This window comes from Pelophylax lessonae (genome assembly GCF_965119305.1).
Source record: "Pelophylax lessonae genome assembly, chromosome: 3".
Classification (NCBI taxonomy): Eukaryota; Metazoa; Chordata; class Amphibia; order Anura; family Ranidae; genus Pelophylax; species Pelophylax lessonae.
Genome location: NC_138770.1, coordinates 337,132,605 through 337,153,663, shown reverse-complemented (window position 1 = coordinate 337,153,663; position 21,059 = coordinate 337,132,605). Strand labels below are relative to the sequence as shown.

Here is a 21,059-nt window from a genome sequence, read left to right as displayed (position 1 = left end):
ACCCCCACAGTGACGAAGCAGGTCTGCAATAAAGTATACTCCCGTGTACAGAAACACTTCAGCCGATTGGTTCCCTGTCATGCTTCCTCTTCCCATGATTAATCTCTGCCGGAGCAGGGACTGGAAAGTGGAAAATCAAGTCAAATTCAGATACGTACACATCTTCCAGACATCTTCCTCCAGATTGAACTTTTTTTTTTTTTAGTGAAAACAAAGTTGCATTAGTTTTCACCTTATACTTGCATGGCCTTCAGCTCCAAAGGGCATCTAAATCCAATCTGTCATTTTTCTTATAAACCAATGTTAAACCAAAGAAAAAAAAAAAAAAAAAAACAGCAGATTTAATATCTTTATTTAGAGGTTTTTGCTTTCATACTACATTTTACAAGCTGGTGAACACTGGTAACTTTCTCCCACGGTACTAACACCACACATTCCCAAGACAGTATAAATATATGGTTGAGCTAACATTAATACAGAACACCATTTTTTTAATAATCAATTACATATTAAAACAAATCAAGTATCCAAATATTAAAGTTACACAGCTCAAAAAGGCATACAAAATATTACAGACATTAAGCTCTGCCTTGGCAAAAGCAGAAACCTAGGGAAGGGTAAAAATTAAAGTCACAAAGCAAATGTTGGAAATCTGTCTGAATGTACAGTAAAAGGGACCTTTAAGAATCCAGCAACGTTAAAGCATCTACATTTAAAAAATATTTACGGAAGAAAAAAAAAAAAAAAAAAAAAAAAGGCATATTCTACACTTCCTGCACAAGACAAAGGCAACAGTTTACTAGAGAAAAAAAAAAAAAAAAAAAAAAAAAAAACACTTTTAAAGGTCCAATATTAAGATGCACCACAAGGTGCAAAAAAAATTCAAACAGTAAGGCTTTGTCTGGAGAATTACTATGTGGTCTGTGTGCTTCTATAGAACAGAAAGGTGGAGAAAATGATACCAAGATGTATATGGCATTAAGCCTACTTAATGTCTGAATGATTGGCAATTAAGGACAAAAAAAACCCCACACCTGTATGCCAGAGATGTGTGCAAGTCCTGACATTGTGAAAGATGTAAACATACAGTGAGCAGCCAGCAAATACTGAAACCTTTTCTTTTAAATTTCTCCAGAAACTACATCTGACAAATTGCACAGGAAAGTGAAGTTGTGAGATGTGCGAAATCTTTTGGCATTGTTATCAGCCGACACTAGCCTTAGGAAACCAAAATGACAATTTAACTGAATTATACATAATTAGGAGGGACATCAATTTAAAAACACAACAAATACGCAAATTCAAGCTCAGTTACATGATTATTTGACATCTGCAGTTTTGCAACTGCTATGGGCAGTGACCTACACATTTTCCAAAGCATTACTTGACCTAAAAAATATTAATACTAGGTGTTAGCATTGGATTTTGCCCAGGTTTACATTTTTTCATTTAGTTTTTCTGCAGCCAGAAGTTAACTTCTACTGAATGCAGCAGTTATTCCGATGACCATTGGAATCTTTAAAACGTAGCCGCATCTTCGGACGATACTTCTCCAGATACAGCAGCTGCTTGCTATTAAATGCTCCACGGCGCTTTCTGTTAGAAATCAGGACAAAAAAAAATAATAAAAATTAGAACACACACAGTGACATACATTAGGACTAAATGCAACACCACTACAAGATCCAGGGTCGTAGACATTGTCAGCAATTGTGTTTCCATACCTATCTGCATGAGCATGATTTGATGGAGCAAGTCTTATCAAGATTCCATAAAGTTAAATTTCAGCACAATGTACTAACCACATGCTTAGTGGGCACTGAACACCCTTCCTACCCAGGCCAATTTTCAGCACTGTCACTCTTTAAATGACAATTGGGCAGTCATGCTACACTGTACCCATATGAAATGATTTTTTTCCCCCCACACAAAATAGAGCTGTTTTGATGTATTTAATCACTACTGGGGTTTTTATTTTTTGCTAACCAAAAAAGACAGAAAATGTTTGAAAAAATAAACTTTAAGAACTTACCGTAAAATTTTCTCCGAGTCCTGACAGACGCAGCTCTCCAGTTTCTTCACCAATGGGACGTTTCATAGTGTAGGCATGAGAAGGTGGGAAGAACGCAACCAACAACTGTTAATGTTTCAGCAAGGCTAGAGAAAACATAGCCAACAGGGCAACAGAAGCTCAAGCCCAACAGGAGCTTACCCCAAAACAAAAATTCACCCCTGAAAGAACAGTAAATCTCTTCAGCAAACAGCAACCTGCAAAACCTTGCGGCCAAAAGGAAGCATCCGAGGATGCCAGCAAATCAATCTTGTAGAATTTTGTATAAGTGTGCATGGATGACCAGGTCGCCGCCTTACATACCTGAGCCACCGAAGCCTGATGGCGAAAAGCCCAAGAGGCACTCAAAGCTCTAGTAGAATGTGCCCTCACAGGGAAAGGAGGAACCTGACCCATAAGTGAATAGGCCTGAATAGTATGTCTGATCCACTTTGGTATGGTTGCAGCATACGCAGCCGAACTTACAAGATCCCTCAGGAAGGACAAACAGGGAATCAGACGTCTGAAAGGACTCTGTGGCCGACAGGTAAACCCTGATCACTTGAACCACATCCAGCGAATGCCAGGCAAATTCTCTGGGATGCTTGGGCTTTGCACAGAGCGAATGCAAAACAATGTCTTCATGGAGATGGAAAGCCAACACCTTAGGGAGAAAGGATTTGTTAGGTCGCAGAACCTTATCCCTATGAACGACCAGATAAGGCGAACAGCAAGACGGAGCCGCCAACTCGGACACCCTGTGAGCAGAGAGGATGAAAAAAAAAAAAAAAAAAAAAAAAAAAACAGCCTTTGTCATCTCAGAAAGTTCCCTTTCTGGTGGCTGAGAGAGCTCTGATATTTTCAAAGGGAGGTCGTTGCAAGACAAAACCAAATTCAGAACCCACGGAGGTAAAGGGGACCTCCTCGGAGGGGCCAGTCGCTGCACCCCTTGAAAAAAGGTGCGAATCAGAGTTAGTCGCCAAAGGACGTTGAAAGTAAATGGCTAATGCCGACACCTGACCTTTAATCGTGCCCAAAGCCAAACGTTGCTCCACTCCTTTCTGCAAGTAGGCCAAGACCCTTGCCACCAAAAAGCACGAGGATGCAACCCTTGCGCGACTCACACCAGGCAATAAACATCTTCCAAGTACAATAAGTCTTCCTAGCTCTCAGCAAGGTAGTAATCACAGAATCGGAGATCTGTCCCTCAACATCTGGCCTTCAGCCACGCCGTTAAAGCCAGCGACTGTAAAGCAGAATGGAAGATCGGCCCTTGAGACAGCAGATCTGAGGCAGGGAGGCTCTACCACCATCTTTACTAGGAGGCAGAACACCTCCGGATGCAGGGACCATTCCCCCTGATCCAGGGACTGACGACTCAGATAGTCCACCTGCCAGTTCACTCCTGGAATGTGAACTGCGGCGGAGAGAGCTGGAATGTGCGCCCTGGCCCAGGCCAGAATATCGGCCACCTCCTTGGCTGCCCGGGCACACATGGTACTCCCTTGGCGATTGATGCAAGCCACAGCCATGGCATTGTCCGATTGCACCCAAACCGGGAAACCGTGGAACCGAGACGTCCAATGTAGCAGGCAGAGTTTGATCGCCCCGAGCTGCAGAACATTGATCAGTAAGGATGTTTCCTCCGTCGACCACAGACCTTGGCAACAAAGCGTGTGCCAACACCCCACCCCGTTTGGCTGGCATCTGTGGTGACCCGTGAACGGCAGGAACGACTTGCCTTGGTATAGAGCAGGCGAACGAAGCCACCACGACAGCTCCGACCTCGTGAGACGGCTTAGACATATCATCTTGTCCAAAGACTGCGAACCCTTGCTCCATTTGGCAAGGATCTCAGCTTGTAGAGGCTTGTGTGAAACTTGGGAAATGTGATCCCCTCGAAGGCAGCCACCATCAGCCCTAGGGACCTCATGCAGGTCCGCAGGGAGGAGCATCTGTGTCCAGAAGAACTCTGATCTTGTCCTGCAAAGTCTGACGTTTTTCCTCTGGGAGAAAAACCTCCACTTGAGCGGAGTCCAAGACCATGCCCAGATAATTCAGACGTATTGAGGGGGTCAGTGCAGACTTCTGGAAGTTGATGGTCCACCCAAACTCCTGGAGCATCTGAACCGTGACTGTCAGATCACCCGACAGTGGCACATGAGCTCACCCTCAGCAGGAGATCAGATAACCGAGGACTGCAATCCCCCCCTCTTGCGCAGCAGAGCCAGCTCCGGGGCCAAAACCTTGGTGAAGACCCTGGGATCGGAAGCTAGACCAAAGGGTAATGCCACAAACTGAAAATGCTCCTCCACAGCGAAACGGAGATACTGCTGATAGCCCTCGTAAAAAGGGATGTGGCGACCAGCTCTTCAGCCACACCAAGCGGCGAAAGGCGGTCCCCACCGCAGAAACTCTGGCGACCAGAGGAGCCTCGTTCAGGGCCGCATCACACAGATATACCCTGGCCTGGGCCATCTGATCCGTGAGCCCAATGAGAGTTGGTGGAACCGACTCAGCCAGCAAGTTGCTCTTAAGCACCTTAATCCATTCCATAACCGTCTGAGAAACCAGGACGGAGGCGAAAACCGGTCTGAGGAGCGAGCCTGCCAAGTGCAGGTGGCGGGAAAGTACTTCCATGCGCTTATCCACCGGGTCCTTAAACACCAGGGAGTCATCCACGAGTACCACTGCTGACTTATTCAACCGCGACCGTGTGGTCCACCTTAGGACACTTAGGACACTGTCCAGCGATTGGAAACTGAGTCTGCAAAAAGGGTAACAGCGCTGAAAGCGTTTGGGCACCACTAGCGTGTGCTTAATGCGCCGCCATTGCTCATTCACGAAAAAACCTCCGGGCAAGGAAAAACCTGACCTGATTTCTGGGCTTTGTGGGAGCCGAAGACAATCTGCTTTCCTGACCGTGGGCTCATCATAAATATGCAAAGTCTCCCAGTGAGCGAACCAGCGCTTCCACCAAAGCGCATTCCTGCTCTGCAGCCAAGGAGGACTCAGCTTCCACGTTCTGACACTGGCCCTTTAAATTGCAATCGCGGTCCACACCGCACTACTGCTGGAGTCCCCCTTAAGCTAACCGGTATCCCGATAGGAGCCAAGTGTGTGAGGAATGGACTAAAAAACCCTTAAGTGTCAGAATGGAGTAGCCACTGCTCTGCAAGCTGTATTCAGCAAGTGAAACTCTGGGAGGAAGTGACCAATCACTAGAGGCCGAACCCCCATAATTACAACATGGTGCCATAGAAAAGTATAGGCAAGCACAGGGAAAATAGCCGCTGACCATACAGCGTGGCCTGCCAACACTCAAAGCGGAGTTCCGGGCACAAAATCACCTTTTTTTGTGCCCATCCGCTTGGTCTCCTTAACCTGAAAAGGAATTGGATAGTTAGGTATTTTTTTTTTATACTTACCTTGTAATTGTTGATCGAATATACTCACATATTCTTCACTTCCTCCCTCAGCGCCGCGGCTCCGCCGTCACTTCCTGTCTTGCGATGATTCCTGGGAGCTGAACGCCATCGCTCCCAGGAATCAATGCAACGGCACCGGCCCCACTCGTCACTTCCGGGGCGACGCCGCATTCCCTGCCAAACAGCTTCTGGGCATGCCCAGAAGCTGTGGAGGAATGCGGCGCCGCACCGGAAGTGACGAGAGGGGCCGGTGCAGGCGCATTCTGGAAGAAGACACGGAAGAGGACGCCAGAGGATCTTTCAGAGAGCACAGCCCTGTTATCCCCAGGAGTGGGCCCACATCACCCCCACAGATAACTGTCCCAGGGACACAGGAGTCGTATGACTCACCATACCATGGACCGCGGGGCTCGGCCCAAAGGCTGTTCGCCTCCCATCCGGAGTGGGGGTGCTGCCAGCCAAAGAGGGGTATGCTGCAACTCAGGGCATTCCAGGTTGATGCGTCCCGGCGAAGCATCTGCTCGCAGGCTCGTTCCCGTCCACCGGGGCTGTTGTGGCGAGGCCTGGGTGGACCACAACCTGCTCATGCTCGTAGGCCAGGCTAGGAGACCTTAAGCATCTAGTTTATCCAGTGCGAAACCTCAGCCCTGGCTGTCGCTTGTAGTTCACTAGGAGGATCCCCCTGACACTAGCTAGCGAGTAAAGAAAAACAAACATTTCTCAAAAGAAAATAAAGTGAGACCGGAGTCCCAATAGGGAAGGTCCTACTCCTAACACTAGGCAGCAAGAAACTGATTAGTGAGCACGGCGTGTCTGGGGTAAAGTCATGAGAGACAGCTCCTATAGGCGTGTCAGGTGAAAAGTTTCTTAAAAGTTTCACTGCCTAGTCTACTCCAGTAGATGGCGCATTACCCATTGGTGAAGAAACTATGGAGAGCTGCGTCTGTCAGAGGACGTAAGAGAAAGAAAAAAAAAAAAAAAAAAAGTTCTCATTTTGCAAGCCGGTAATTTCTCATTGATGTGCACCGATGAGGCTGCACTGATCGGTGGCAATGGCAGGCACTGCTGAGAGGCACCAACTCTCCCATGTGCAGGACCGATGTCCCCTTTACACAAGCCAGTAATCAGCTTCTCTCATACTGTCTGAGGGAAAAAGCTGTTTACATCACGTGATCGGCTCGCAGCTGATCACATAAGGGGCCAGATGGCTGATCGTGCCGCAAGTGGGAGCATGGAAGGACAAATGTGGATGCCATCCAGACATTTAGGGCTGCACTGTAGCCGTCTTTCAGCCATAAGGTGGGCACGAAGAGGCTAATAAATTTAATTTTTTCTAGTATTAAATTACAATAAAACCAAACTAGGGCTCAGCCACCCCTTACACATGGAGACTGTTCCCACTAGCACACACTAGTGTTCTTGCACTGAGCCCCATAGGGTCAGCATGGGCACATGCAGGTAGCTACACGTGCCATTTATAGTGAATACATTATGCATCCCCCCTCATGTCCTGGGCTTCGTGTCAGAAGAGAACAGGGCCATTCAACGTCCCTCCACTGCTACAGAAATGCTATCTGCATAGTCCCACCTGTCAAAAGGATATCTGGCTGCAGATTCCCCTCATCCCAATGCAGTTGGAAGCTGATTGGGCCTCTGCCTTTTCAAAAAAAAGTTTTATTTGAAGAAGCCAGTAGAAATTGTTTAACAGCAACTGTAGTCAGATGCAGTCACTTTTCTGATATGCCAACAGTCACAGGCATAGCAGCTGTTAGGGAATAGCTGGCTAGAACATGTATTGCTTATTGTAGTTATCCCAGGCTCCTTCAGGAAAAAAAAAAAAAAGTATATATAAATTAAAGTCAGCAGCTACAGATAGTGTAGCTACCATTAAAACCCCTTACCTTACACATATCCAGCAGTGTCTTCAATTAAAATAAGCAATTTTTAAAAAATGTTTAGCGAATATTGTTTATTTTACTGCCTGACAAAGATGAGCATTAGAGGAAACCTATGCATGTAAAATGTGTAAAATTGGATATCAAGAATTACTTTTACACCTTGCCATTGGGTCTGAAAAAAAAAAATGCACAATATTTACTAAAAGGCTATAGAGGCCTTGCCTGCTTGAGCAACTGGCTAACCACCATGGAGAGCAGCACAAACTTACTGTCTTATAAATTGAACCGCATCCTCATATTTCATCCCACATTCAATGAGTGCAAGGGCAACAAGTACTGGAGCTCTGGAAAAGAGTTAAGTACACCACTGAAAAGGTTAGCATAAGCATAATACTTCATTGTAAAACTAGCAATACAAATTCTAGTAGATGCTCTAGACCTAAACCAGACTTAGCCAGCAGATCTGTGCCAGTATTTTATTTCAAGTTAAAAGAAAAAAAGTACAGCACTACCAGTAGACTACAGAGACTGGCATAGAGTACAATATTATAAGTACATATGGTTACTTCACCTTCTATACACAAAATATAAATAAATCTTTGGGCTGAAAAAACACAACACTTTTAAGAAAATAATTTTAGCCTAAAAGGTAAATTCACACCGGACATTAATTTGAATGGTTGAAGTCACACCAAAGGTGGTGCAAGCACTACTTTTTTGAAAAACTGCACCGATCACATGGTACCATGAGAGCAGATGCAAATTGGCGCTATATAAATGCTGAATATATGGCCTAAAGGGTTACTAAACCCACAATAGTAAAAATCAGTCTGTATATGCAGCGAAGCATGCTGGTTATACTCTGTGGAACCTAAGGGGTTAATCAAAGTGGATGTTTGTGTTGTCTCTAGCCTCCCATTCTTCCAGAGTCCCCAAACCATCTACTGATAGTACTCAGGCTAGGGGACAAGCTGCACATGCCCAGTTTGAAGTTAATTGCTAGAGTCTTTCATTTGGAGAGTACCTGTGATTAGCATAGGGCCAATCAGCACTGTCCAGACAGAGGGTAAGAATTCTGCATCCTCATGAGAGTCAGAGGAAAATGAAAACTCCTACAAGCTTTAACCAGACACTGATCGAAGTCAAAAGACTGTTGTAACTGAGAAAAAGTATTTCAGTTTATAGTTACAAACTATTGCATTTCCATGTTGCGTACTGTGGGAAACCAAAATAAAGTGAATGCAGAGTCCTGGGTTTGGTAACACTTTAACATACCAGGATGCTCTCCCCCCCCCCCTACCTTCCAAGTCCAGCAACGCAGTGTACAGCAATACAGCAGCCAGGCTCTTCACGAAATTTAGCTTTAAGGAGGTTTAGCCAATCATCTACAATCTGACTGGATGGTGGGGCCCCATCATCAAAAGGCCAGTCCTTTGAGAAGAGAAGAAAAACTCAGATCCTATAACATGGCATGACCAGAACTTTACACAGAATAATAATGTAGATTGTAAGCTCCAACGAGCAGGGTCCTCTGATTCCTTTTGTTCCAAATTGTATTGCAACTAATGTCTGACTTCATTTTGTTAAGCGCTGCGCAAACTGTTGGCGCTATATAAATCCTGTATAATACATTATGTACAATATTTGTGGTAAAAAAAAAAAAAGGTAAATTTTAATTAAGCTTTAACTAAGTCAATGCTAAATTGTAAGAACCAAACAAAAAGAAAAGCCCTTCAATTAGGTCAGGCATTGGCAGAATATTTAAGATCCCACTGGCAGTCTCCCATCTATCCAGGATATTGGTTACTAAAGCCCTTGCCATCCTGTAAGTTTAGCAATCAACATCTGCAGATAAGCAAAGAACAAAATGCCAGTGGAGAGAAGCCAACATACTGAAGACATTGTTCCACAGTACCACTGCTCAGGGGCAAAGATTCAGACATTGGACTTTTCCTCAAATATTTGATTACCATGTACTTACCAAAACCTGAATGCCTTCTTTTTCCACTAAAGCCGTGTCATAAGTAGCTTCACAAACTCTCACCACCGTAGTAACGCCATACTTTTTAAGTTCCTGGAAAAAAAATACATTTATAAAAACATACCAAATAATCCAGAAAAGCAACTAGCGTTTACAGATAGCCAGAAAAGACAGTCTTTTGGGAAAAACGGAATTTTTGTAAAATCTTACCTGTAAAATTCCTTTCTCTGAGTCCTCCGACAGTCGCCGCCCCTTCATATTCATCACCAATGGGTTATGTCCTCTCATCCGTAGGAGTAGCTAGGCAATAGAATATGTTAGTACAAAGACTTTTAACATATCCCACCCCCAGGGGGTGGTCCCCTCAGTACATAACCCTCCACTTCCTGTATCCAACTCAGTTTCAGTGGAATAGCAGTAGAGAGTATATCAAAACCCCAAAAGAGGGGCGGGGGCGGCGACTGTCGGAGGACTCAGAGAAAGGAATTTTACAGGTAAGATTTTACAAAAATTCCGTTTTCTCTTACGTCCTCCGACAGTCGCCGCCCCTTCATATTCATCACCAATGGGATGTCCCAAAGCAGTGTAAACATGAGGGGTGGGAAGAACGCATCCGCGCCCAAGGCAACGCCGTCTCCCAATCAGAGAAAGGAACCTTACCAAAGGAAGGAAACCAGTTGGGCATAAGAACAAAACACTCGCTCAACAGGAGCAAGAAAACCCAGGGAAAAACAAATGTCCCAAACAGTCAAAGAACCCGTAACAAGGGTTCTAGGGAACTGCCGCACTAAGAACCTTGCGGCCAAAGGAAGCATCAGCCGATGCCTGAACATCTACTCTGTAGAATTTAGTGAAAGTGTGTACGGTCGACCAAGTCGCCGCCTTACACACCTGGGCCACAGAGGCCCCATGACGACAGGCCCAAGACGTACTCAGAGATCTGGTAGAGCGCGCCTTCACAGGTACAGGGGGAACTTTCCCCTTCAAAGCATAGGCCTGTTCAATGGTCTGTCTGATCCATTTGGCGATGGTAGAAGCCGACGCCGCCATGCCCTTCCGAGGACCTTCCGGAAGAACAAACAAGGCATCCGACTTGCGAAAAGACTCAGTCGAGTTTAAGTAGACTCTAATCGCCCGGACAACATCCAAGGAGTGAAGCAGCACCTCCATCGGATGCTTAGGCTTCGCGCAGAGCGAAGGTAGGACAATGTCCTCATTGAGATGAAAGTCCGAAACCCTTTTTGGAAGAAAAGAAGGGTTAGGTCGCAGGACCACCTTGTCCAAATGCACAACCAGATACGGAGATTTGCAGGACAAGGCTGCCAGCTCCGACACTCGACGAGCCGAGGTGATAGCCACCAAAAAGGCGACCTTCTTGGATAACAAAGACAGCGAGATCTCCCTGATCCTTTTAAAAAGGAGCACGCTGCAATACAGACAGGACTAGATTCAAGTCCCAAGGGGGAAGAGGGTCCCTCCTAGGAGGGATCAGATGACGTACCCCCTGCACAAAAGTGCTAACCAAAGCGTTAGATGCCACAGGACGTTGAAACAGAACGGCCAAAGCGGACACCTGACCCTTGATCGTAGCCAGCGCCAAACGCTGTTCAACACCCGTCTGAAGGAAGGACAACACCCTAGACACTGAATAAGTGGTAGGAGATAAACCCCTGGATTCGCACCAGGCAAAATACGCCTTCCAAGTACGGTAGTAAACCTTCCCCGAGGAAGACTACCTCGCATTGATCAAGGTGTGAATGACCTCAGGGGAAAGACCCCTGTTCTTCAGGACCTCGGTTTCAACAGCCAGGCCGTCAAAGCCAGCGACTGTAAAGCAGGATGGAAGATCGGTCCTTGCGACAGAAGATCTTCTCGAAGAGGCAGACGCCACGGGACGTCGATTGCCAGATTTACGAGGTCTGCGTACCAGGACCGGCGAGGCCAGTCCGGTGCCACAAGAATCACCGCAGTTGGTTCCGAGTGCAACCTGCGAAGGAACCTGGACAGCAATTGAATCGGTGGAAACGCATACATCAGTCGGTAATGATGCCACGGGGCAACCGACGCGTCTGCCCGAGGATCGCGCGTCCTTGCCACGAACCGTGGAACTTTGTCGTTCAGACGAGACGCGAACAGGTCTACCTCCGGGAGGCCCCACTTCGCGCACAACATCTGGAAGACATCCGGAATGTGAACTGCTGATATCGCCGGGACATGCGTCTCGGCCCAAGACAGAATCGCGGCCACTTCTCGAGCCGCCTGGGTACTCCTGGTGCCCCCTTGGTGATTGATGTAAGCCACCGCCGTGGCATTGTCCGTCTGCACCCTGACCGGACAGCCGTGAAGACTGTCCGTCCAACGGCGAAGACAGAGGAGTATCGCTCGCAGTTCCAGAATGTTGATCGGGAAGGAAGACTCCTCCGTCGACCAAACACCCTGGGCGGACAGAACGCCCAGAACACCACCCCAGCCCGACAGGCTGGCGTCCGTGGTGATCACCGTCCATGAAAAGGGACGAAAAGACTTGCCCCCCGACACTGAGGGGGACAGAAGCCACCACAGAAGATCCCTTCTGGTCTGAGAACTCAAGGATACCTGAGGATCCAGAGAGTGCGGTCGCCCGTCCCACTTGGACAATATCTCCGCTTGGAGACCCCGAGTGCGAAACTGGGCGAAGGGAATCGCCTCGAAAGCCGAGACCATCAATCCCAGACACCGCATGCACGTCCGAATGGACGAGAACTGATTGTCCCTGAGGGACCTGACTCCCTCCTGAAGAGTCCTGAGTTTGTCGTCCGGTAGGAAGACCTTCGCCTGGACACAGTCCAGAATCATTCCCAGGTATGGGAGGCGGACCGACGGGCACAATGTTGATTTTGGGAAATTGATCGTCCAACCAAACTCTTGCAGAGTCTGCAACGTGACGGACAGATCCTTCACCAGACCTTGGTTGGTCGCAGACCGAACCAGAATATCGTCCAGATATCCCAGGACCGATATGCCCTGGGCTCTTAACAAGGCCAGAACCGGAGCCAGCACTTTGGTGAACACCCTCGGAGCCGAGGCGAGACCGAAAGGCAAAGCCACAAATTGGTAATGATCCTCCGCTATGGCGAATCGAAGGTACCTCCGGTGACCCTCGAAGATGGGGATGTGAAGATACGCATCCTCCAAGTCGATGGAAGCCATGAATTCCCCCGGAACCAGGGCAGCCACCACCGATCGCAGGGATTCCATGCGGAACTTGCGCACCCGCACAAAGCGGTTTAGCGCCTTCAAGTCCAGAATCGGACGTACCTTGCCCTCTTTTCTGGGCACGGTGAACAGATTGGAATAGAACCCCCGAAATCTGTCCCGATGAGGCACCGGGACTACCACTCCCTGAGCCGTCAGGTCCTGCACCGCTAGGCGCAGGTCCCGCAAACGCTCCGGGGACAACAAAAGATTTGAGGGAAAAAATCTGCTCTTCGGCCGAGAGAGAAACTCGATCTTGTAGCCAGAGCGAACGATTTCCTGAACCCACCTGTCCCGAACCCGGGACAGCCATGGCCGAGAGAAACCGAGCAAGCGTCCCCCCACCCCAGACTCGGGTGAGGGCGCCCCTTCAGGCCGCACTGTTGTGGGCCGCAGAACCGGATTGGCCGGACTTTTGCTTACCCGCCCACGGCTTCTTGTGGGAGCCTTGACCCTTTGACGGCTTGCCCCTATAGTGTGACCGAAAGGCACGAAAGGACCCCTGATGGGGTCGAAAGGAAGCATGCTTCTTACCAGGAGCCGCCTTGGGCTTGTGGGATTGAGGCAAGAGCGTGCTCTTGCCAACCGTGACTCCCTTAATCAGTGCATCTAAGGATTCGCCAAAAAGGCGAGAACCATCATAAGGCAGATTGGCCAAAGTCTTACGGGAAGATTGATCCACAGACCAACACTTCAACCAAACCAGGCGGCGATTTAACACCGCCACACTGTGTACACGTGCAGCCAACGGAACCATATCCAGGTCCGCAGCGCACAAATACATGACACCCTGGTGGATTTGATCCACCATATCCAAGGTCACCTGGGGGGCAGAATCAGCCACCAGGACCCGCCTAAGCACCTGCGTCCAGCTCGCGACCGTCTGGGCCGCCATAAGAGAAGTAAATAAGGCTTTTAACATAGAACCCATAATAGAATAGGTGTGACGGGCAAGAGATTCCATTCTCTTGTCCGTGGCATCCCGGAACACCGGGGTGTCTTCAGCCGGAATCGCAGTGGATTTGTTCAAAACCGCTATCGCATGATCCACCGGCGGTGGAATACACCAGCGCTCATCAGTAGCAGGCGTAAAGGGATAGCGTAGCTTAAACCTACTAGGTACAGCAAATGGTTTGCGTATATTACGCCACTGCGTTTTGGAAATCATCAGTGCAGTGGTACACCTGCGACGCTTTGCGCCTTTTCTGCGTTCCATAAGCCGCTAAGGCAGCTGGAGGACATGATTCCTCCTCTAACCGCAGTGTTTGCTTGATAGAAGCAACCAATTCATCCATGAGTGCAAGCTCTTCAGACGAGCCAGGGGGAGAATTATCAACCCCCTCCACCTCAGCCTCCATCTCTGACCCGATAAGGTCCAGGGAGGAACGGGACCCCGATAAGGAGACCCCAGCCACAGCAGCCCCAGCACCATCACCCTCTGAATCAGAGGAAATTGACACCCTGGGCCTTTTTGTGGATTGAGCAGCCACCAGCTTTTGCACCTGAGTCGCAAGGCTAGCCACCATCGCAGCCAAATCCCCCCCGGGGGGGGAAAGTGCAGACCCCTGGCTTCCCACTAAGGCTGTAGGAAATTTGTTTTCCTGAGAATCCATGCCCCTGTAGCAGAAAAATAAATGGGTGACCGCCCCTTTAAGAGAGCGCTGCGATCGTAGCCCACTTCACACAAAAACCCCCCACACAAGGGACCCCCACAGGGACAATGAACCAAGGCAGGACACAGGGAATAGAGGGAAATGAACCTGGAGATCGCTGCTGCTGCTGCTGCTGCCTGCGGTGCTTCTGAAGGAAAGGAAAGTGCTGGTATACAGGGCGCTCTATTAAAGCCTATGGAGGCTACAAGAAAATGGCCGCCATGCATGTAAAACATGCGGCCGGAGCGATCGCAGCCAAAATGGCGCCGCTTGGCGCCGAAACCGCCGCTCCCACACCCCATGAGGGTGAAGTATAAAAACACACCAATTGCCCAGCAAAAGGAATAAACATGTTAAACCGCCGCAGCGGCGCTGTAATGTGCCCCAAGCATGAGAAACTCAAGCCCCACAGCACACAGCCGTTCACATACAAACTGACACAGAGTGCAGCACAACCCCCCCTCCTGCAGCCCACAGCATGCAATACGAGGGATAGGGAGACAGTAACATTGTGAACACAGGGTAAGGTAACACAGTCCCAGACTGACACCCCCCAGACAGACAGGTCCCCACATACATACACTTACCTCTTACATGGCGTGGGGAACCCGCACAGGCGAACAAACCGCTGAACATGAGGCAGGGAGAGTCGCATCTAGGACGCATCAGAAGGTGGGTTGAGAAACCGCACAGCGTCCGGTGAGGTAGCCACCTCACCTGGCATCCCTGCACGGAACAGGGATGGGTCATTCAGATAACTCAGGAGCGATACCTGACTGAACGCTCGATGGCGGGCTGAGAAACCACTGACCCACAACCTGCGACCAGGGGGGTCAGCCCGAGACGCAGCCCGCATGATCCTCTTCTTCCGAAGAACTAACTAACGCTGATAAAAATAACAGCTAACAAGAAAGAGAGAAAAAACTCAAATAAAATCCAAAGAAAGGAAGAGAGAGCTGAGACAAGGTGTCCCAGCACAGAAACATCCAGCCACTCCTGACAGCTAGACAAATGAAACTGAGTTGGATACAGGAAGTGGAGGGTTATGTACTGAGGGGACCACCCCCTGGGGGTGGGATATGTTAAAAGTCTTTGTACTAACATATTCTATTGCCTAGCTACTCCTACGGATGAGAGGACATAACCCATTGGTGATGAATATGAAGGGGCGGCGACTGTCGGAGGACGTAAGAGAAATTAGGCCTCTAGCACATGGTACTGATGTTTGAGCATCGGTTTCTGGACATAATTTAAGGTGTTTTGCATGCATTCACGCATAAACATTCTCGTGCACAAAACATGCCCAGGGAAAATTCATACTTCTGCATGTACCGGCGCAAGATACTAACCAAGAATGCGGTTTACTCAATATGTAGCAAGCACTTTATACACCTGTGTGTACTTGCACATTGTAAAAAATTGGCTGCTCTCCAGTAACTTATCTATACGGCTTACCTGAAGGGAGAATGAACAAGCACCCCCTCCCAAACCATACCAGGCCACATGCACTCAATATAGGAGGGGGTGGGTCTGCCCCCAAAGCACCATGTCCCTTAGCTTAGGCCTTACCACTCATCTTCCCCTTGAAGAGCAAAAAGGTCCTGAAATCTCATTGTACCAAATTGGCCAAGATCATGCTACACAATCTTGATTTTTGCCAGATGTTTGGCCTCCTCCAAAGAGATTTACTGGCCCAAGGTTCCCTGTTCAATCCTGCCTCTCATTTTTGGCTTAAAGCGGAGTTCCGGGCACAAAAACTATATTTTTTTTTTTGTGCCCGTCCGCTAGTTCTGGATAACCTGAAAAGGAATTGGATAGTTAAGATATTTTTTTTTTTTTTTTTTTTTAAAAACTCACCTTGTATTTGACAATCGTAAATACTCACCTCAGGGTACTTCCTCCCTCAGCGCCGCGGCTCCGCTGTCACTTCCTGCGCTGCGATAATTCCTGGGAGCTAAAGGTCATCGCTCCCAGGAATCAATGCGACGGCACCGGCCCCGCTCGTCACTTCCGGGCGACGCCGCATTCCCCTGCTAAACAGCTTCTGGGCATGCCCAGAAGCTGTTTAGGAATGCGGCGCCGCACCGGAAGTGATGAGAGGGGGTGGTGCAGGCGCATTCTGGGACAACAAGACGCGGAAGAAGACACAGAAGAGGACCGACCCGGCTTCAGCTGCCCACAAGAGAGATGGAAACGCTGTGGAAGAAATTTTATAAGTACTTCTTCTAAAAGGTAAGTGCGAACCGGGACAGATCAGAGGCTAGCCATTGTGGAATGTGCTAGCCCCGACTGTCCCAGGGGTATGTTTATTAAAAAATGACATCCGTGCCCAGAACTCTGCTTTAACATGTTTATAAAACTCAGGACATCAAATATGAACAAAGCATATCCCTCTATAGGGTCAGCTGACCCATTCCTCTATCCGCATGAGTTACTTCTGACAAGTTTTCCTGACACCAAGAGGAAAAAAAAATAAAAAATAGGGGAGGATCTCCAGCAGTCCAATTGACAGCCTCAGCTCTGTACCCAAGTGCTGTGTCCTTTCCCTCCAATCTGCTTTGAGCTCTCCTTGCCAAGATCGGTGGAGTAGTTTCAGCTCCCTGTCCCATTCTGGAAGCACAGACTGCAGCTGTATAAATTCTGCATTTTGGCTGCAGAGAACACTACAGATAGATGGGTACAACATATGTAGGAGGATTGCTTTCTTCTGTGTATCACCTCAGTCCAGTCCCTTCACTGGGTATTTGTAAGGGTTTCCAACCACTTTAGGACTTCTGTTTTAACAGCCCCATCATTAAAGGATAGCAAATGTCTGATTTTGTTATTCCCACCTTACTCTAATCACAAAATCCAACTCCCGTAAGATCATTGATCGCTCCCATTGCATGGTGCAGAGAAAGGCACCTTAAAGTGGATGTAAACCCTCTCCTATACCCACTGAAGTGAACAGCCTCAGATAACAAATCTCCCTATACAAGTTTTACATGTATATATGCTGTCTTCCGCTTTCTAGACTGTTTAGAAATGGCACATCCTGTTAGAATTTACTATTCCTAACTCACCTGAGGGAGGGAAAGTTTGGCCATACACTGAGAAATATTGCAGGAAAGGCACACACCCCCTCTTCACATAGGCAGAAAAAGCAATTATGCAGATCTGTGCTGTGAATAGACCAGCTGTCTGCTAATCTACTTCTACACATCCATACTGATACAGATTTCTGGTATGGAGAACTTGCCAGGAGTTATAATGCTGATAACAGAAGAACAGAAAGCCACCACCAGACTTATGGCTTTGAAGAGAGATAATACAGAAAGGTGTGCCCAGGTCAAATTTCATGAATGGGGTTTACATCCATTTTATAGTGTAGGTTAACCTTTCACAAAAATGGAGGTAAACCAACACCCTATTCCTCCGACAGCCAATAACCCATGGCAAGAGCAGTGAGGAACTTAATCGTGGGCAATACTTGTACTTGGATTTTGGCCTCTTAGTCCTTGTCTGGTCTTTACCAGTCCCTGGCCTCAATGTCGTGTTTCTGCCTCATCCTCTTCCAGAACCCCCCTTGCTTTGCAGTCTCTTGCAAATATCACAATGGGACCTTCTGCTTCACCCCATTATTTCAACCTGGTGCTTTGTTCTTTAGACACCATTCTGCACCCCCCCCCCCCCCCAACTGATTTAGAGACAATTGGCAGACCTATCTAAATTAGCAACATTTTCCTTAAACTAGGACAAGATGATTTTGAGACTGAACCCTTTATGCCCAAGGTGGTCTCTTTCACCTCAAAGTCCTCCATTTTTGCCTTGATCAAAACATGACAAGGAAATTCTCTAGCTGTAGGCATAACTGGTCAAAGCTGTCAGGATCTATCTGAAAGCTACAGCATCTATTCATAAGATCCTCTGTCTTACCCGTGGGCCTTTGTAGTAGATGCCCTGCCTCCCACTCAACCAAAAAGGCTTCACTCTTCCCCATCAGAGCCTGTTTCACCAATAGACATTTCAGCATAAAGAATCTATTCCAGATTTGCAAGGTGGCCTCAGTTCACACTTTCTCCAAGTTCAAAGGGGACATTCAGGTTCATGCCGTTATCTGAGCATTTGGATTTCATAAACCCCATTTTTCTTGTGAGGCTTTTGGCATGTCTAAGTGGCTGCATTGACCACACCTTTTTTTTCTTTGATACATCCCACGGTTTATGAATACCAGTCTTGCACCATTACGACTATGCTTCCATTGGTTTAGCAGTAACTTGTTACTTCATGCATATATCATCTTCAGATTAAACCAAGCTCTTTTGCTGATCTATTGAAGTTTTAGTTGTGGATGCCAGCTACTGAATGGTGGTGCAGATTCCTTCATCCTTGTTTAGTGTGCAGTGAAAGTCAATTTGGTTTCTTTCACTCAGACCATAGGACGGCTACAAGTCTAAGGGTGTATGACTGGCTTTAAGAATAAGTTCACATTAAAATAAAATGCACTTTTTTCTCCATAGACAGCTGTGTATAAATGCTGGAGCCGTGTGGGCAGAGCCCTGCACAGCCGCACTGTTTTCAGTGACTGCTAGTTCAGGGAACTACTCCCCATACTGTGGATTCAGCAGCAGCATTGAGTACATGTTCCACCCCCCAAAAAAAAAAAAAAAAAAAAAAAAAAAAAAAAAAAAAAAAAACGGAACACGCAACATGTTACCAAAGGTGAATGCATCCTTTTTTTTAAAGCAGGTCCAAAGTCAAACTGTTTACTTAGCATTCCATGTATTAAAGAGGACCTATACTCCCTTCAGTCCAGCAATGCAACATCACAGAGCTTCCAGCTAGCATCTTCAGGCAGCCAGCTTCCGGGCTTTGATTGCAGGGCGGAGATAACATCACTGCTGCACAAGTATGTGAGCTCCTTCAGCTTTGTTAAATTTGTACAGGGGAGAACCAGCAGCCAAGTTTAATGCAGAAGGGACAACGTTGGTCTATTCTGCAACAAAAATCCTGTCAACCCATTTGCCCAATTCTCTTTAGAGCATGAAGTTTTACTTTAAAGGTAATAACTCCCCACTACCTATCCCACTCCTCCTCCACTCCTAAGCACTTAGCTGGACACCTCTCACCGATCCAGCACTGTCCTGGCTCTCTTCCAAGTCTCACAGGAGACACTGGGCAGCAAAAGCCATAGGACCCAGCTGCTGTCAGTCAAACCCTTGTGAGGAGAGAACAAGGGGAATGGCTTATTGGCAAGTGTTTATGGACACTCACAGCTCAGATCAGGAACGTCTTGCTAAGGGAGCACTCAGAAAGTGGACAGGGGCAGTGGTCTACAAAAAGAGGTGTTAGGGACTATTCTGTAAGTTTTACTTATTTATTTTTTTTTTTAAAATAGGGAACATTTAATAGGAATGGTGAGGATTGAGAACTGAAATTGCAGGGTCCACTACTGAACCACCATTTTTTTATAGGATAAAAATAAGCAAACCACATTTTGGACATGGCGAGGCCTTATGAAGTAGTGATTGACCGATCGATATTTTGGTACATTAAAAAAAAATTCTCTTTGACGTACTCTTGTAGAGGGATTTGGGGGTCTAAAAGACTCCAAAACCCTCTGCACTTAAAAGCATTCAAAACACCAAGTTTGGCCGCTTTGAAAGCTGTTTATTTAATCTGGCGCCAGTACCTGCAAGTGATGTCATGACATCACTTCCGGGTTTTTGCATTGAGACCTGATCAAAGCAGAATGTGGCTTTGATCTGGTCTTGGCGGCCGTGCATGCCGGCGGGGTGGGGGGGACGGAGTTGACAACATCCCCTCCCGCTCCTTGTAATTACAGCCGAGCGGCTTCTCAGCCGCATCGGTCGTTATTAAAAAAAATACAGCCGACCGGTTATGGACCCCGGTACCAGGGTGATGCCTCCAGCTACAGGGGAAAGTGCATGTCGGCCCTCGATATATCGGCCTTGCCGATCACTGGTCGATCCCTATTATGAAGTGCACATTCTGTGCATGTATGGGAAAAGTTTAGACTTAGCCAGCCTTTTAGCACCTATAGAGATCTGTTTTAGATGTGGAAAATTAGGTGCTGTTTGGTGCAGTGTGTACTGTTTTACCTATAAGGTGTCCCCATAGAGAAAATTTGGCATGAAGCCATTCTCAAAATATTCAAGGGGGGTTACCTTCACCTCAGCAGAAGTGTCGCAACGATCTTTCCAAGGAGCCCTTTGATTAACAATTCGATTTTTAGTAACAGTTCTAAGGGTCAATTCACACCATGATGCCCTGGTTTAAATGAATGTGCTTCCAACACACTGAAGTAAAAACAGATTTTTTAAAGCAGAACATATGTTAAAGTTACCACAATGTGCTGATACATGTAATGTTTTGTCAACATGCATCACTGTAATCACTGTAATACAGGTTAACATGCTCCAAGACAATGTTGACAAAGCCAATAAAAGGGATTAACTTACCTCTATGAATTTGTTTAAGGTAGCATTGGTGGGGTTGTGAGTAATAAGAAATCTCATGTTCTTGTAGGTTATCTCCACGGGAGCTGGGCGGTTCATTCGTGCCATTTTTATTAAAGGAAAAAAAAACGTGCAATACTCAAAAAGCGAATCAAATCAAAAAGTTAATCTGAAAAGAAATTATGTTAAACTGAATTCAACTTCACTCTACTCCACATAAATTTCTCAGTGCTTGCGTGGATGGAAGCAATGGATGTGAAATGAGCCTCCCCAAAAGTAGCAAATCTTCAATCCAGTAATACTGAGGCAAAATAAATGCAGTGCAGAGGTTTACCCCATCCAGATATCAGCCCCTTAC

At 47.2% G+C, this 21,059-nt stretch overlaps 1 protein-coding gene across 1 annotated transcript; it reads right to left on the bottom strand.

The window, feature by feature from the left end:
* Window positions 1-819: 819 nt before the first annotated feature.
* PTP4A1 (protein tyrosine phosphatase 4A1) lies at window positions 820-20,840 on the bottom strand. The gene is made up of 5 exons (XM_082250234.1): window positions 20,705-20,840; window positions 9,358-9,450; window positions 8,677-8,807; window positions 7,646-7,720; window positions 820-1,596 (listed from the first exon to the last, which is right to left on the bottom strand). The coding sequence occupies exons 1-5, from the start codon at window positions 20,807-20,809 to the stop codon at window positions 1,479-1,481; spliced, it is 522 nt and encodes a 173-aa protein (XP_082106360.1). The 5' UTR covers window positions 20,810-20,840; the 3' UTR covers window positions 820-1,478.
* Between the last annotated feature and the right edge of the window lie 219 nt (window positions 20,841-21,059).

Excerpts from the sequence above, each read along its gene's own strand:
- PTP4A1 (XM_082250234.1), bottom strand. The coding sequence starts at position 20,809 with ATGGCACGAATGAACCGCCCAGCTCCCGTGGAGATAACCTACAAGAAC. Across the intron at positions 9,451-20,704 it reads CCTTAAACAAATTCATAGAG|GAACTTAAAAAGTATGGCGT; the intron begins GTAAGTTAATCC and ends TTTTTTTTCCAG. Across the intron at positions 7,721-8,676 it reads TGCGTTGCTGGACTTGGAAG|AGCTCCAGTACTTGTTGCCC; the intron begins GTAGGGGGGGGG and ends ACTCTTTTCCAG.